General features: G+C 34.0%; 3 protein-coding genes across 4 annotated transcripts; 1 reads left to right on the top strand and 2 right to left on the bottom strand.

Annotated features, from left to right (window-relative positions):
- The first annotated feature begins 3,512 nt into the window (after positions 1-3,512).
- Positions 3,513-7,137, top strand: NDL2 (N-MYC downregulated-like 2). The gene is made up of 11 exons (XM_089618939.1): positions 3,513-3,810; positions 4,730-4,829; positions 5,133-5,230; positions 5,319-5,407; positions 5,535-5,595; positions 5,692-5,778; positions 5,870-5,947; positions 6,042-6,098; positions 6,245-6,300; positions 6,379-6,514; positions 6,594-7,137. Exons 1-11 carry the CDS (start codon positions 3,748-3,750, stop codon positions 6,813-6,815), a joined length of 1,047 nt encoding a protein of 348 aa, XP_089475065.1. The 5' UTR covers positions 3,513-3,747; the 3' UTR covers positions 6,816-7,137.
- LOC149391873 (inorganic pyrophosphatase 2-like) lies at positions 6,990-9,189 on the bottom strand. Its single transcript, XM_089618940.1, has 4 exons — positions 8,861-9,189; positions 8,651-8,772; positions 8,362-8,563; positions 6,990-7,543 (listed from the first exon to the last, which is right to left on the bottom strand). Exons 1-4 carry the CDS (start codon positions 9,005-9,007, stop codon positions 7,211-7,213), a joined length of 804 nt encoding a protein of 267 aa, XP_089475066.1. The 5' UTR covers positions 9,008-9,189; the 3' UTR covers positions 6,990-7,210.
- A 1,670-nt stretch (positions 9,190-10,859) lies between these two features.
- LOC149391872 (homeobox protein ATH1-like) lies at positions 10,860-15,612 on the bottom strand. Of its 2 annotated transcripts, XM_089621285.1 has the most exons (6): positions 15,521-15,612; positions 14,382-14,469; positions 13,463-14,123; positions 12,492-12,859; positions 11,253-11,313; positions 10,860-11,147 (listed from the first exon to the last, which is right to left on the bottom strand). In XM_089621285.1, exons 3-6 carry the CDS (start codon positions 14,051-14,053, stop codon positions 11,013-11,015), a joined length of 1,155 nt encoding a protein of 384 aa, XP_089477411.1. In that variant the 5' UTR covers positions 14,054-14,123; positions 14,382-14,469; positions 15,521-15,612; the 3' UTR covers positions 10,860-11,012. The 2 variants fall into 2 exon arrangements, with proteins under 2 accessions (XP_089477411.1, XP_089477410.1); XM_089621284.1 differs by lacking the exon at positions 15,521-15,612 and having other exon boundaries at positions 13,463-14,120; positions 14,382-14,788.
- Positions 15,613-18,164: the final 2,552 nt, after the last annotated feature.

Raw genomic sequence — 18,164 nt, 5'->3', positions numbered from 1 at the left:
TTATTATTATTTTGATTAAAACTACGACATATAGTTACATTACACGACTGATAGTCACTTATGTATTTATATACGTAACATTGAGTAGACTGGAAAGCTAAGAATTATGTTGATAAATTTATGTTTTTATAATAACAGTAGTACCGATCATTATTGGACATTTAAGGGAGACAATGCTCTAATTATTCGAAAGCCTGTCTATCTTTCGCAATTTGTTTTTCCATCTTTTGTTATATCGAAATTAAATTATGTTGGGACCAATATGAGAGAGACCTTTTGACTTGAAGTACTTATCTTACTGGCAAATACAAATAGCTTAAATGCTTTGAAATTTCAATATTGATAGCTTGGTCACACCTTTAAAAACAAAAAAGAGAGAAATATTCTTTAATGACGAAAATTCCTACAGCAAATGATTTGAGCACAAAATCATACCAACTAAAAATGCCAAGCAGAATGCAAATTTATATCTCTGTAATGGACGAATTTAGAGAGGGTACTAGCTGATAAGTGAAAAATGTAAATAGTGTGAATGAGAGTGTCAATTTCTTTGTCTTCGTTTTTTTTCTTATTCCTCTTATATACTACTTAATTTCTTCGGTCGTGACCCACGATTTAACAGTTATATACTGATATTCGTGGATTATATGACTTACGATTCTTTGAATAATAAATGTCGACCTCGTGTTCTATATGATTATTTTGTTAGTCTGTGGTCATTGTTTTGTTATTGATTTTAATAATCTTATATAATCGCTCGCGTCTATAATGTTCTTAATTTATTCTGATCAGTTGTCTTTGCTCAAAATTTATGAACTCAATGCATTTTTTCTAGATGGTGGTTCTCATTCCCTGAGCTCAAGCCTTTTTCGGCAGCAGACTAGGGGGGTAAATGTCCCCCGAACTTTAGAAATTGTAATTTTTGACCCTATTTTTTATTATCATTTTTTATATTTTTACAAAAATTTGTATGATTTACGCATTGACTTCAATTCAGTAGCACTTATACTGTACTCGGGCATCCATTCATTAAAAAAAGCAAGTTAAACCCTCATTTTTTTTAACATATTAGCTCCCTCTCACATTAGAGTATATATAGTATATATAGATCGGTCACTAGAATGTGAGGTTAGAAGTAAAGTCATATCCTAAATTAACAATTATTTAACATGATAGATATCATGCATGTTTAATTAATTGGCTAGTTAATTAAAAAGAAAATGACTAATATACTGCAATTTTATAATTCAATTCTCATTTTGCACCAAAATCATAATTTGGACAAATCTACTTGTTGGTCAAGTGTGCAATTATTCTCTCTTTTATTTTTAATATTTTTGTCCAAATTATAATTTTGGTGCAAAATGAGAGTTTGATTATGAAATGGTAGTATATTAATAATTTTTTCTTAGTTAAATCAGAAGCAAATCCCATGAAAAATAAAACGAAGATTACACACGTACCTGTGGAACTCTTGTCTTTATTGATGAATGAAAGTATAAAAGGTCAAACTAGATTATTTGATTGTAAGCAGGATATATCATTTAAATATATCCAACATATCTACCATCCATACATGGGATCAAATAAAATAATAGTCACGATATAACAATGGAATTATTTAGCACAATTGCCTTAGGTTAGTTAAAAAAAATAAAACAGACTGTAGCGCGAGAGATGACGAATAATTACGTAAAAAGACGCGTTGTTTGTTTAAACCTCATTTTCTTATTTGTTCTAGAACAAAGATTTAGAAAAGGAGAAAATAAAAAAAAATATGAAGTAAAATGTTTACCACGTAGAAACAAATTAGGGTGTTATTATTTGCTATATGGTGAATGGCAACGACACATACCAACTTAAATAGAGCTTGTCACATTGCGTGATGCATGCAAAATTGGACCCCATTATCTCACTCAATGCCTACATCTATATATATATATATATATATATATATATATATATATATATATATATATATATATATCTCTCTCTCTCTCTCTCTCTCTCTCTCTATATATATATATATATATATATATTATATAGCCCTATGATGTCTCAACCACACCGAATGATTGTAGTTGAATTTCAAAAAATTCCACTATAATTTTTTTTTTCTTTCAAGTTTCAAATATTACTAAAGCCTTCGTCATCTATTAAGCTATGAATATTTCTTACTCAAACAGCGTCAAAAGAGTGTGGTTTCAGTGTCAAAATATTTATGATTAGACCTTACTAATTGAAAATTAAAGAGATGTAAAGTAAGTATACTTTGTATTGTGCAAGCGCATCATCGCTTTGGCAACTAGCAACCGGGAGATTATAGGCTACTGAAAACGACAAAATATGTCAATTAGAGAATATTTGGGTTTTGCTTTCGCATGGTCGTTCGTTGGGTTGGTTTTATTCCATTAGTATATACTATTTGCTTTTTACGTCCGAAAAAAAGCATGTTTATGATGACAAATTAGCGGTACTTTGTTACCATGCAAAAAAAAAAAAAAACCAGCGCTAAAACTTTTACGTACCATCAATTCAGTATTTTTCTAACTGCACGAGATAAAATTTTAAACTGAATTAGTAACACAAATTCAATATTCAGATTTCAAGCACTCTTTTATATATATAAAGATGTACTTCGCTAACATTTAAGAGATATTTAAGGAGAGAATCGTGCTTTATTAAAAAAAGAGAGATAGATATACGTGTTAAAACTAAAGGAGAGGAGATATATAATCGTGCTTAAGGGAGTTATAAATTCAAAGGCATATCGACAAAAAGCTTTTAACGAACCGATTCGTTAATTGCATGATTTTTATAAATGTTATCCTTTAGTTAATCACGCACATTGAATGGTTTATTAGGAATCTGCGTTTTATTTATTTATTTATAAATTGAATTAATTATTGCAGCTCCATCTGGAATCAATAGGATAAAAGATTAATGCAAATCCAACAAAACGTTGAAATATTTTTAACAATAAATACAAATAAAAAAAACATGGCAATGCGGTTATTCCGAACTCGTAAACCACATTCACTTAGTTAAAAAAAAAAACAAACCACATTCACTTAAAAACTAATGTATATTTTTTTGAAAATTGATTTTATCGATTTGGATATCTTGATAATTAAGGTTTAACAAAGCTTTGGACATGAAACTAATAGTTCTTTATTTTAAGATACGTTTTTATTGAAAAAATTTTTATTGAAAAAAAGGGAAAATAAAACGATTAAGTATTTTAGGATACTTGAAAATAAAAGTACACTCATAACCAAAAATCAAAATTGAAGAAAAAAAAATACAATGACAAATAAAAACCCACAATTAAAATGAATGTCAACTTCAGAAAAGGAAAAAAAAAAGAAAAAAGAAAAAAAAGAGAGAGAGACTATAATAGAAAGGACAAAAAAAAAAATGGCAAAGAAAAGAAAAGAAAAAGGAAAAAAAAGTGTCGGCCTAGACTAACCATAGTTAAATAATAACCAGAGAGTCTAGTTAGTCCCGTTTATACGGGGAAGCTCGTGACCCCCTCTGGGATTGAGCGTCGGTGACTCAGTTCCCACTCGTGCGAGTCTACCACGAGTTATATAAAATCATTTTCCCAGAGAAATGCAGATTCGTCAAATCGAAAATCGAAATAATATTCAATAATAATAATTATAGAAAAGCTATACAAAGACCAATCCAAACAAAGGAGAGAGAGAGAGAGAGAGAGAGACAGAGAGAGAGCGAGAGAGAGGGAAAATGGCTGATTCAAGCGATTCCTCAGTGTCGGTGGATATGGAGGGAGTTTCTCTCGGCGGAAAGGTATCTGCATTTCGCCTTATTCTCCGACTGATTGCTCTTTGATTGGTTTCCGAGAAAATGCTTGGAGTGTTGATGGAAAATTTTCCCTGTTTTCAAGTGTGTTTGGTTGGAGCTTCTGGAAGTAAAGGAATAACATTTCGGCTTAGGTTTCAAAGAGAAAAAAACGAATTAAATAAATAAATTAGGGGTTCGTTGAATGATTTTTCTTATCTGCTAAGATTTGCATTTGATTACCCAAAGTTTTAATTTTAATCAATTTTTAATGTTTGTTTTTTTCTTTTTCAAATGCTCATCTTCCTGAATTGATCATTCTTTTCCAGTTCTTAGAATTGGACTTGATAAAAGTCTAATTATTATGTTTTTTTTTTCTTCCAGCGTGCTGTTAATATATTCTAAGAATTAATTTTCAGCTGGAATTCGTAGTGTCATGTTTAAAAAAAAAATAGATATAAATATTGTGAGGGCTAGTTTATCAGTTGTCAACATGTTTGGTTTCAAGATAAAGTCGAATTTCTCAAGTCGCTTAGTTGGTGATTTCGGCCTCTTGCGTAAATATCCTTTCAATGTGTTTTATTCAAGGCTCTCTGCAGTTTAAAAATCATTTTAACTATGTACCGTCTTTCCTAAGAATCTAAGTACATGAACGGTTTTGTTATTTGCACATGCTCTAAATAAACAAATATATAAATTTGGTACATATAGGCTAGCTGGTACAATTTATATACGTTTCATCTTCGAATATGATCCAAAGAAAGTTGTTATACCTTCTGCTGCTTAAATCAACAATCAAATTCTTTATCAGTTTCCCATTTTGGCACGGCCTTTGCGTGTTCAATATAAAAGTACAAAAAACCTATAATTGCAAGTCCCATAAATTATTGGTCTGAGGAGATATACTAATATTGGAAAATTTGCGCAGGAATATATTGTGAAAACTTGCCATGGTAATGTGTCCGTCTCAGTGATTGGAGACCAAGAGAAGCCAGCTCTTATTACTTATCCTGATTTAGCTCTTAATTGTAAGGGTTTTTTTTAATTTTTTATAGTTCAATTATCTCATTTGATGTCATTCATGTGATATCGTTTTCCAACGCCATAATTCATTTTGGTTGAACTAATTTGAGGTGTTCTGATTCTCGAGGTCTTACGGAGAAAATAAAATAGTGTTCTCGGATTAGTTGCGAATTGATGCATCCTTTTTTTTTTTTTTTTTTTTGTGTGTGGTTTGAATTTCTTTTTTCAGTTTCTTTGCCTTGGCAAAATTTACAGCTCCAATTTAACTTTTTCTTGCTTTGTTTATCCTAATGTCTGTGATTCATCAGATGTATCGTGTTTCCAAGGATTATTCTATTGCCCCGAAGCATATTCGTTGCTTCTCCATAACTTTTGCATATATCATATCAGTCCTCCTGGGCATGAGGTTTGTATCTTTTTAAATTCTCTTTATTAGCCTTTCTTTGTATTTACATCGAGTCTTATGTCATACTTTCTTTTAAGAGAACTTTCAGTTGGGAGCGGAAACAATTAGCCCCGATGCCACTCTGCTATCTGCAGATGATTTGGCTGATCAGATTGCTGATGTTCTCAACTATTTCGGGTAAATACAAATCCTTTCTACTGATTTTTATAAATAATAATACACAAGTGATGCGAAGTGAAAAATAAACAAATTAGTTGATCCAATTCGTCTCTCTCTCTCTCTCTCTCTCTCTCTCTCTTTATAGACTTGGAGCCGTAATGTGTATGGGTGTTACGGCTGGAGCTTATATCCTTACCTTATTTGCTGTGAGTGTTTCAAATGAAATCTTAATTATCTATTAATTAAATTTAAACGGTGATAAATGATTTTGATATTTAATATAAAATAACTCTTGACTACAGTTGAAGTACAGACATCGCGTCCTTGGGTTGATTCTCGTATCTCCGTTATGCGAAGCACCATCTTGGACCGAATGGTTATTAAATAAGGTTTGTTTTCTGTGTATCCCCTCCAAAACCACATTAACGTATTTATATTTGGAGTCAAGATCTTGTCCTCAAATCAAATTCGTCCCATCAGGTTACGTCGAATTTGCTCTACTACTATGGCATGTGTGGAGTGGTCAAAGAGTTATTGCTCAAGCGATACTTTAGCAAGGTTGGCCTTCAAATTTCAATATCGCCTCCTTTGTTTACTAATTCACGTTTGAAAATTGTATCACCCAAATAATTTTTTATTTTTCTGATACCAGGAAACTCGTGGCAATGCACAAGTTCAAGAGTCGGACGTCGTTCAAGCGTGCAGAAGAGTAAGTCCCATAACTTTCTGCCTCGGCTTTCATGTTATTGTTTTACTCTGGTTAATTTAGGATTATTAAAAATTGAAAAAAAATAAACAGCCGATAAATATCTTATTTTAATGCTTTTGTTTTTACTTTTTCCTGGTACCCAACAGTCTCTCGGGGAGAGACAGAGTGCGAATGTTTGGCGGTTTCTCGAAGCGATTAACGGGTAAAATCCCGTTTATTAGTTCCAGTCTCTTTATTGCAACACACGTCAATATCCTCGACTTATTTGGAAATATTTCAGGAGACCCGACGTGTCGGAAGGATTACGGAAACTTCAGTGTCGTTCCCTAATCTTTGTCGGCGATGGCTCTCCGTTCCACATCGACGCTCTCTACATGACTTCGAAACTAGACAGACGGTATTGCGCTTTGGTCGAGGTACGTATCTCTGTTTTCTGTATCTGTATTGCCTGTAATTTTAGGGTTCCCAAAGTGCTTATTGGTGAGATCATGATAGGTTCAGGCTTGCGGATCGATGGTGACGGAAGAGCAGCCTCACGCTATGTTGATACCGTTGGAGTATTTCCTAATGGGCTTTGGGCTTTACAAGCCTTCTAAGTTGAGCGTAAGCCCGCGAAGCCCGTTGAGCCCTCTATGCATTTCGCCGGAGCTTCTTTCCCCCGAGAGCATGGGGTTGAAGCTGAAACCGATAAAGACCCGGATCTCGCTTCAAGTCTAGAATGGAGCTTCAAGTACAAAATATATATAATTTTCTCTTTTTTGTGATGGGTGGTGAGTCAAAAGGTGATTGTATATCCCAATTGGTTGGAGAGAACGATTCAGTGTAGATACGGACACAGAGGAGAGGAAAAAAAAGGGGACACACAGTGTGGGACATAATTAGAAAGAAAGAAACAGCTGAAGAACATATTTTTCATTCATTCATTTGTAAAACCAGATAAAAAAAAAATGTAGTCGAGAGAGTTGGCTTTGTCTGTAAATCATTGGGAAATTGTTGTAAAACAGAGACAAAGTGAAAGAAATAAATTAATAAACGATAATAGTCGCAGTGACTTCTTGCTAGTTCTTAAAGCTCGCCATCTTATTCATTCATTCCCATTTCATTCTTCTATGCTACTGTGGAATTCTGAGAGCATTTTGATGAGCAGAAGAGAGCGAATTAGTATCTTGAAATTTACAGTCAAGAAGCGGGGCTTGATCGGCTCGGGTTCTGAGCAAGACCATCTCGAGCTCTTCCCAGTCGCTCCACTCGCAGATCTTAGCCTTGATGAGCATCGGGTTCTTGCAAATCATGTCCCAAACGGGAAAATCCTTCCTGGGAAGCATGATATCGTCTTCTTCGAGCTTCAAGCCCGCACAGAAATCGGCAGTCCCGTCCCCGACATAGACCACTCTCTTCTTTCCCTCGGCCAAAAGAGAAGCTCGCATTTTCTCCAAAACCACGCCCTAGTGGCAAAGGAACAAACTTGTTAAAATATGTAAGAAACCGATGACAATAAAGCGATAAAAGTAATTGAAAACAATAGCACAAATATAACAATTTTGGGTATCAGTAACCTGATTTGTAATTTTTTTATTTATTTTTTCATATCTTTCAAATCAAAATATAGCATGTCATCAACTTTTTTATATTACTGTTATCATATTTCTGTCTAAAATTTAATTTAAAAATGACCAAGTGGCTTATTTTGATTTGGTGGACACTGAAGGAGATACTAAATGAACACTCATGTTGATGTCGCTAATCCAAGTTTTTCCCCTAATATTAGTGTTATCAGCGCTTATACATAGGCGTCAAAACAGAAAGTGGCAAGAATTTCTGATTCCTACCACCTATAAGACCTCCACCCAAACTTGAGACCGAAAGCGCAATACAACCAAGAAGAAAAACTATTATAAGCGTTGGCCTAACTCACACGCTTAAGAGTGAAGAGATGTCACACACTTAAAAAACACATTGCTCAAGTACACAAGTTTACCGATCTAGTTTTGTAATTTGTTGTTTTTTATTTTTGTTAATTCTAGACCGTTGGATTTACCGGCTCCGGCTTTTGCTTCCTCTACAATTCGCCGCGGAAATATCAAGTTCGCCGTGACAAATGGTCCATAAGCAGTTATTAAAATGTTTTTTATTTTTATATTTATATTTCTAAACTTTCAGAACCAAAAATTTTCGTTCTCGACTGCCGAAACTTTCAGTCCTTATTGGCCGAAACGTTCCGTTCCGATCAAAACCGAGGAAAAAAAAAAACCTTGAAGTTTACCTTGCACATGTTGGGAGGGCATATATTGCAGCCGTGAGAAGATGCGTTGAAATCATGATAGGGCGAGATTCTAAGCCTTCCTTCTTCACAAACCAAGCTCGGGTTCGTTATTATCTCCTTGAAGCAACCCATCAGACCGTTGTGCTTCAGTATCGTCTCGATGAAGAACTCATTCGCGTCGCTCAGGATCCTCAGATCACACCTATTATTCATAAATAAATAAATAAAAAAAACGACGGTTCGATCGATACACTGATCTACACGAGAGATGGATCAAATAATAAGTTACCCAACAGCATGAGCCGATTTGATGGCCGATATAATGTTCGGATCGATCGGAGCTCGTTTCAACGAGTCCGCGATATCGCCGATCGTCTTTCCGTCCGACCAAATCTCCGTCATCATTCTATCCTGAAAACGACACGTCGCATCAGAAAACGACACGTCGTATCAGAAAACACGTCTGAAAAAAAAAAGAGAGAGATGCGAAAGAACGAACCATGAGAGAGTTCCAGGGCAAAGTGGGAAGAAGATGATTGAACAGGTCGTTGAAGCCCAGGCCTTCAACGACCCAGTTATCGCTGTCGCAGCCGATAATAGTCTTGTCGAAATCGAAAACGAACACCGTACCGTCTTTACCGGCCATTATCGTACCGAAAAGTTGGAGTCTTGATTCTATATATATGCTATCTGTGTGTGTGCTATAAGTCTGTATATGTGTGTATATATTGTAGAGCTGAGCTAGCTCCTAGTAGGACTAGGACTAGGGACAACGCATAGCTGGAAAAGCCCTAAAGAAAAAGAAACAGCTATGATATATATATCTTGCGAAAGATCGATCCTACGTGACACTGTTTTCTTGGAGGCGTAATCTTTTTTCAAGGAAGAAAGAATGAACGCTCAGGATTCACTTACAAAAGCTTCTTATGCGTATTTCTGATTTTTATTTATTTGTTTATTTATCAATAACAAATACACCCCTTGAATTCTGTTAAAATTTATTCTTCTTCGTCTTTTAGTTTGAAATATTAAATAAATAAGTCCGATTTTCAAATTTAAAGCTTTTTTTTTTATAAAGAAATTCATCGTCTTGAATTTTTATGCTAAAAGAATATGAAAAATATTAGTATCGGGATGTATTTGAATCAATAGTCAATTTAATAAAGTACGCGCTATAATCATTAATACTCGAAAACACTAACGCGAAAAAGTGAATTTCATAAAATCTGGGAATATATTTATTGTGATATTATTTTATTTTTAGTTTTATTTTTCGCATCAGAATCCGAATTCTGTGTGAAATGTGACGATCTAATCAATATTGGAATCTGGATTTGAAGAAATAAACTAATTTCAAAAAGCTAAAGAGAATATTACGATTTCTAAACCTCTCCATGTTCGACACTATTCGACATGGAAAAGAAATATAAAATAGCCCATTATAAATTCACAAAGTGGATTAGCTGGCACTTTGAGTTCCAATCGTTGATTTAGAGCCGTACTTTAATAGATCATGTCATCATAGTACACATTGTTAAGCCAAAAAAAGATTAAATATGCATTTAAGGAATCAATTGACGTATTATTATCATTATCACTAATTTAAAGAGAGAAAGCCAAAACGCAACTATATAATATAAATTTATAATTTTATGCTAAGCATGATTAGAATAGAAAGAATGCGAGCTTTAGCTGGCATTAAAGACTTGCACCTTATATTAACTTGCCACATTTTATGCACGAGCCTCTTTAATGGTAAGCAAATATCATATTTGTTTAACTTGCCACATAAGCAATTTAAGTTACAACTAATTTAAGTAAATTTGTTCTCTATTGCTAAGCTAAATCACTCTCCTAGCTTAATTTTATCCCACATGTCAATAATTAATATTTTATTATTATTTTCTATTCAATTCCCACTTATTAAATAAAATAAAATAAAAAATTAACCCATTTAATTGCTAAACTAGTAACTTAGTTAAGCAAGGTAACTTAATTAAGCTAATAGGTAAAATGCAAAATAATGGTAAGCAACTAGCTTACAACTTTTGTTAATTGTTAGCAAATCCTCACAATTGTTAAGCTACAAATCATTAAAGATGCTCATTTTCAAGAAAAGCTAAAAAAAAAAAAAAAAAACCAAACCAATAATTCATTTATTATTTTTTGAATGTCGCTTCAAGTGTCTAAAAGCAAAAGCAAAGCAACCACTTCTAAACATTCTCTGTTTATTGGGATCGGAATTGAATTAATTAAGTACGAGAGTTGTAATGGACAAACCACAATCCCCCATTATTCTATGGAAGCGATTAGCTTTGTGAATCCCAAATCCAATCATGCATGACGAGACAAACATTTCATTCACGTTACTTTGACTGAACATCCCTTTATAAATCCCATGTCATAATGCAAAATGCTAATTATATATGTACATTTTTGTTTTCGTCTTCTTCAATGCCAAATATATTGTCCGGAAGCAAGGCGAGCGTACAAAATAATTTATAATAATTTTTTTTCCCAATACGACGGCCATGCAAGTTTTTCATTACACATATATATGTATGAATTATACAAAATATATTGTATTTATAGCTAACTAATTCCCATTTTTTTTTCTCTCCTCAATTTAAACACGTCGTGTTAGTTATGACTTACGAGGCTTCTTTAAGTAGTGCTCTCGATGTTCTAACTCCGGCGAGTCTTTCTCTTCTGTTCATCTCTGAGTACATTTCTTCAATCATTGGCTTCCATAGCCTAACCCGAGCATTTATAAACCAATTCGATACCTGATTATAAACACAAACATAGACACCGATTATAGACTTCTTTACATACGCACGAACAAAACAAAAAACATTAGTACCAATAAAAAAAAAAAAGTGATCACTCACTTGGTTCCTTGTCAACCCGCTTTTTATAGCAAGCAAATGCTTTTCTGCATCTTTAGGATACCTAACAAAAATAAATAAAAAAGATTAAAATAATCCAAGGACAGCATATGGAATGTGTCAAATCCAGCATAGCAAATGCTTTTAGTTTTATCACATAGTCGTACTCGTTGGATTATTAGGGCGGTGAAATTTGGTTACATTAAGCTTTTTCATATATAATAGAGACAAAATGACAAATTAAATTATATTATGACTCTTCAAAACACTAAATAGTTTTAAAGATAGATGTTGTTTTATTGAATTAGTTTATATTTCTAATTTTTTATTTATTTGTAAGTACATATCATCAAGTGTTTATTGGTTTAATTTTGTTAAAAAAAAAAAAAAAATCATCTTGGTCATTTGCACGATAGTTGTACCTCTAAAAATTGCTTATAAAAAAGAAAAAATAAAAGAAAAGAAAAAGAGAAAGTGTTCAAGGATGAAATATGTAATTTGGGACGTTGCAAGTATATTTTAAACCGTTCATGCGATTAATTTCATGATTTTTTTCTATTCGGAAACAATCTAAAATACTACAAAAATAAAACAATTCAATAATCATTTCTCCCTACATATAGTGTAGTTGTAAATTGTACTATTAAAAAAGTTGCCCCCAAATTATTTCTAACAAAATAATATTTTTCATACAAAATTAAGAGTCTAAATAACTTAATTTTAAACAATAAATTATATTCCAACTCTAAGCACTAAATTAAAAACCATTCATTTCTAGTTTTAAAACACAATTTTTTTCTTCTAATAATGCTGTATTTGAAAATTATAAATAAGCTACTTAATTCAGATTGCAAGTATATATTTTAAGTAGTCTATGCTTAAAATTTGATAATAAACTAAAATGCTACAAAAAAAAAAATTCAATAAATCAATAATCATTTCGCCCCACAATATAAGGGGTAATTACACCAGTAGCCGGATAGTCCACACTTTTTTTTTTTAAAATAGATAGACATTTTATTTTAGTAGGAAAATAATCCATCAGGGCGAAATTATTAAATTAAATATTAAGTTAATTTAATTAAATTCGATTTGATGGACTGTTTTCCTAATAAAATAAAAACTTGAACTTGATATTTCAAATGAAGTAGATGACTGACTAGTTACAACGAATACTTGAAAAAACATAACGTAGTTGTAGCTTAAAATAATGAAGAAAAGAGATAGAGAGAGAGTGCTCACGGATGAAGGAAGTTTTGGAACATCCAAGCGCGAAGAACGGAGACAGACTTCTCGGGCAAGCCTCGCTGGGGCCGCCAGAGCTGGTGGTCCTTCTTCTTGAGCTGCTGAAGAGCCCATTGCTTGTGTATGAACTCGTTCTCGAAGCCTGACAACATCAACAAACCCTTATCTCCTTCTTCTGCTTCCGCTTCTGCTTCTCCGAGGGCCAAGCACTGCCGGCTTATTCGCTCCCTCAGACTTGCGTACAAAGACGATACCGTCCTCAGCGCAAACCTCGAGTGGAGACGCGGGTCCAGCTCCGTGGTCGCCTGGAACGCCGACACCACCGTGTGGATCTCGTCCACGCATTGCTTGTACCCCTCGTCAACCTCCACCGATATTTAATTATTATCAATTTCATTTTCCCTTTTTTTTTGTTTATTTGTTATTATTAAGTTTGTGTATTCAACATTCATTATGTGAAAATTTTAGCTAATTGCATCTTAAATTTTTGTTTGAATTTTTTTTTTTTTTTTTAAAGTACCCTTGTGCTCAGATATAGGAAAATTTAGTACATGATTTTTTTAAAAAAGGAGTAAATTAGATGATACAATTTCAATTAGTGAGAAAATAACATCATTGATAAACTAATCAACTATTGAATGAATCAAGTCAAACAACTGAAATTGTATATTGTAATGATAAAACAAAAGATTAATATGATAGGTGAAGAACAATAAATAAAATTTTGTAGACTAGCTTTTTGGCATATAATTTATTATTTATCTATGATAATAAATCAAGATATGACTTTCTTCTTTTTATGCGGGTTAAAGATTTTTTTATCCTCCTGAAAACGTTTAAAAATAATATTTAATTTTCCTGCTTAGATAAATTTTAACCAAATGATTATGATTAAATTAAGTGGTCAAAATTGGTTTGACCATTTTGGGATACTAATTACACAGCTCTGAAATAAAAGAATCATATACCATCTGCAGCAACGCAAGAAGCTTAGCTTTCTTCGCCTCCCTGACCCTCCGTCGCTGATCCGGCGTGCCGAATGTAATTTGATCGCCGCCGTCACCTTCGCCGGCGCCGGAATGCCACGTGGAATCGTCCACATTGTCCATCGCGAACGCCGCGACCTGCGCGAGAATCTCCTGAACCGCGCCGAGATACCCCGACGCCCTCGCCGGCCGACACGCCGCCGCCGCCGCAGAGGCCAGCGTCAGAGATAGCTCGCTGTACTGACCGGCGATGTAGCCCACCACCTCTTCCTCCGTCCCGACGACGCTCCCCATCGCCATCGGAGGCTCCTCCGCGTAGCTCGCCGCCATGGATTCCGACGGATTGTAGAGACTGTTATGATAAGGCACGATTACCGAGGCCGAGCTCGAGCTCGGAGGAGCTCGATCGTCGGCCTCCTCGTCGCCGGTAGCTCTTCTGTACGGATAGAACGAGGTTCCGGCGAGGCTCGCCGGCTGTTGATTGTGGTGGTGGTCGGAGAAGTAGGATTGGAAAAGTGAGTTCATCATCGCTGTTTGATGATCTTGTGTGAAGTTGTATCCTTGATTCTCCATTGTTATTTTTTTTGTTTCCAAATTAATGAGTGATTGTTTTTAGTCTCCGCTTTCAAGCTTCGTTGACCTGCTGAAGAAAAAAAAAGAGCAAAAAAATCAATAAACAATTCAATCATAAAGTGATGATGAATAATTATGGGTTTGATAATAAAAAAAAAAGTGAGTGTAATGAGAGAAATAGTATCTCAAAAGATGGACTGTTGATGAAGGAAGTAGAAGAGGAATTTACGCCATGAAAACAGTCTCGAATGTTACTGTACTACTAAATATAAACAGAAGATTGTGAATGTTGCTAAATATGTAGATAATTTAATTATAAACAAATTACCTTGCACACTCGGAAGAAGAAGTGTTAATACCACCCATCAATAACGGAGTAGATAATGTGGCCTTCGTGTCATTTAATTTTTTTTCACCTTCAAAACGTTTTTCAAGGCAAAATGAGGGAATTTTCAAACAAGATTCATGGGATCGTCCCAAATCAGAGAGGCTTGAGATGAATAAGTGAAAAAATAAGGTTTAAAAACGTTTATAAAAAAATGGTTTGTTTTGGTATGGCTTTGCAAGATTTATAGTAGTGTGAGAAATGGATGTTGCTTCAGGTACCCAAAAATGGGAAAAATGCAGTGCAAGACTCAGAAAGTTTTGTTTGGTCTTTTTTTTTTTTTTAAGGCAAAGAAAGAAAGAGCACAATCAAAGGCTAGAAATTATGAAGTGGTACAAAAAGAAAAGAAAAAAGGACTATGCATCTTTAATGACAAAAAGAAACGAAGGGAAAACGCCAACGAGCTTTCTCATGCATTATTTAACACACAACTTTCCCAAACTAACTCAAAGTGAAAAGCCAATTTTTTTTTTTTTTTTAAGAGTGTTACTTTATTTTATTTCGTTTAAAACTTAAAAGTAAACTCTTGAATGAATAGAAAAATGGAATTTCTTTAAAGGAAACCCAAACCCAAGAAACTGAAATTCAGTATAGGAGACCCCAGTGGTACTAGCAATAATCAATTAAGTATATATATTATAATTTATCACGTACTCTCTTAAGTTTCACAACCTTTCTCTCTCTCTCTCTGAGGCCACAACAAGATTTAAAAGCTCAAAACATAAATGGTTCGCAATTTGCAATGAAAGAAAAGAAAAGGACACCCGTCTCAGAGAACCCCATGAAAAGGAAGAAAGAGAGTGTCATCACTCAGTAATAATATATCTATAGGTCTTTAACACTGGTCACTGGTGTATATGCGTATATATATATAGTGCACAGCAGATATCATGTAGATGATGAATGATGAACTGGGTTTTGGACTGGAGCCATTAATTAAGACGGAGAGAGAGAGAGAGAGAGAAGAGAGAAGAGCCACACATACAAGCAAAGAAGCAACACAACAAGAAAGAAGCTATTATACAGTTACAAACATATAATATATATATATATATATGTAGAGAGAGAGAGAGGAAACACACAAGTCTGATGTGCAGTGACACTCATTTGAGTTGCAGGCTTTAAAGAGGCCCCATCTATTTTCCCTCCATCTCGCTTTCTCTCTCATTCTTTTTCTCCCTATATATAAATATATATATATTATATAGGGATGAACTCATCTCCTTTGTCGTTCGCCCTCATCATCCCACAGCCTCTCATCATTCATCATCATATCATGGTCTGTTCCTCTGCGATCATAATCATAATATTCAAAATAAGTCTGGATTCCTTCTGCTACTACTCCTGCCAGGTCCTCTCTCATTCACAAACCCAAATAAATAAATAATCACACCTTTTAATTAAATTTTCAAAACTAGCTTCTTCTTTTCTGGACTTTTTAAAACTAGCTTAGTTTTAAGTTAACTAAAGTTTAAAATTAACAACAATTGAGGCTATAGATATATATATATATATATAAAAACAAACAACTTTTGTTCTTCGTTTAGGGGAATCTACGAGAGAGAGAAAGGGTATTAGTACTGTTGTTGGGAACAGTGTACTTCTGATTACGTGACAGAACAAAGTAGAGAGAGAAAGAGAGATGAAATGATGATGCAAGCGAACCCCCGAAAAGGTCACGAGAAAATCCGGTGGGAAAATCTTTGGCTGACGATTCTCTTGAAGTTCACATTAAAACACAATATTTACAAGCCCTACCTACCTACGCCTTCTATAATCTATATATATATATATATATATATATATATATATATGTATGTGTGCCACTGCCAACTTACTTTAATATATTTATATATATATATGACCTTTTCCACTCGTTCTTATATACTTCTACATGTAATGATTTAATGATCCCATAAATGAGAGAGGCCTAGCTAAGTCATAAAGGAGAAGCAGAGCAGTTAAACCTACAAACGACACACCTCTTTACTTCTTGGATCTTTAGCTACTCATGTCGACTCCGTGTAGATTTTTCATGTTCGAGGACACACTATTATTTTTATGATTGATATCCTTTGATAGTGTTTGTAGAAATGAACTAGAGAGAGATTTGAGAATGAAGACGATCAGATCGGAGATTAAACTGCGTTTTTATATATACAATGCTTAACTAACTCTAACAATATCTAACTGATTATTACAGTATTGCCACTAATCTAAACTAGCTCTAACGATCCCATCATGGCTAACGCGCTAGCTACTCCGTTGCCGTGACTAGCACGCATGAGTTGAGATGGCTAATGACTTGCCATCATAGTGTCTTGGCTAACACTCCCCCGCAAGCTCATGGTGTGGACTCAACAACCGTGAGTTTGCCGGTTTGGAGCGCAAGACTTCGAAGTTGGAGCTGGAGAGTGGCTTTGTGAGCACGTCAACTAGTTGATCAATAGTTGGGACGTGTTGAACTTTGAACTGCTTGGCCATGATCTTCTCACGAACAAAATACAAGTCCAGCTCTATATGCTTGGTGCAAGCATGTAAAACTAGGTTGGCCGCCAATTGATCAACTGTACTCAGTTTTACCACACCATAATGTACTCGTGGACTAGATATGCACATTTTTGTCAGCAAACTCTGCGGCCGTGTGACATCTGAGACTAGTGATGTCAAGCTTCACTAGATTCCTGGTTTTCTTTCCGCTAATCCGTTTTGTTCTTGGACATGTGGACAAGATAGTCTTTGTTGAATCCCTAATTCAGTTAGAAGGCTTATGAAAGCTCTACGCTCACCCCCAGTCACTTTGGAAGGCTTTATCTGTGTGCCTAGTTGCAGTTCTACGTAAGTTTTGAATTGTTTAAAGGGATGTATGATTTTTTATTTTGCTCAAAATAAGTGAACCCAAGTGTATCCAAAAAAGCTTTCTATGAAGTGTATGTAATATTAATAACCATTTGTTGAAGGTGTGGGACATGATCCCATAAATCAGTGTGAATGAGTTCAAATGGTTTAGTGCATCTAATATTAGAAGTAAAAAAAAGAAGTATATGTAATTTTCATTGACAACAAGTACTATACATTGAATTTGGCATTTTATTGACAATTTTTTAATTACAAAGTTCTGACACATCATTGGTCACTTTATCAAAAGAGTGACCAAGCATGTTATGCCAAATTTGAAAAGTTGAAGAAGTAGAAACAACATTCCTAGATTGAGAATTGGAATTTGTAAGAGTGGAACTACAAACATTGATAGACTTGAGAAAAATTGGATCTTTGTTTGACTCTTTTGACACTCCACATTGAAAAATTAGATCAATTTATTAAAGTGTAATCGAAGATTACTTATTTACATGTTTATTTTTAAAGAATACATTAGGAAAATAATCAACGTAAACGTTTGACATTGCTAAATAATCAACATTTGATAAATTTTAGATAAATAGCCACTTTCAGACGTAAATCTTAAGTAAATAACCACTTTCATATATTAAACATTGGTTATTTATCTTGTATTTACGTATGAAAGTGGTTATTTATCCAATATTGACTAAATGTTGGTTATTTAACAATGATAAACGTTTAAATTAACTATTTTTTTAATTTTTTGATTTTTAAAATATTGATCATCGATTTATTAGAAGCCGGGGAGCTTATCTTAATTAAACCATAAGGATAGCCCTAGCAGGGGGTGATTCATTTTTGTGGTTAGTAAAATGTTGTTGAGAG

This window comes from Urtica dioica, chromosome 7 (assembly GCF_054948205.1).
Source record: "Urtica dioica subsp. dioica isolate 48M chromosome 7, U.dioica_male_clone48M_v1_H2, whole genome shotgun sequence".
NCBI lineage: Eukaryota > Viridiplantae > Streptophyta > Magnoliopsida > Rosales > Urticaceae > Urtica > Urtica dioica.
The sequence above is the reverse complement of the archived record's forward strand: the minus strand, read 5'-3'. Positions and strand labels throughout refer to the sequence as shown.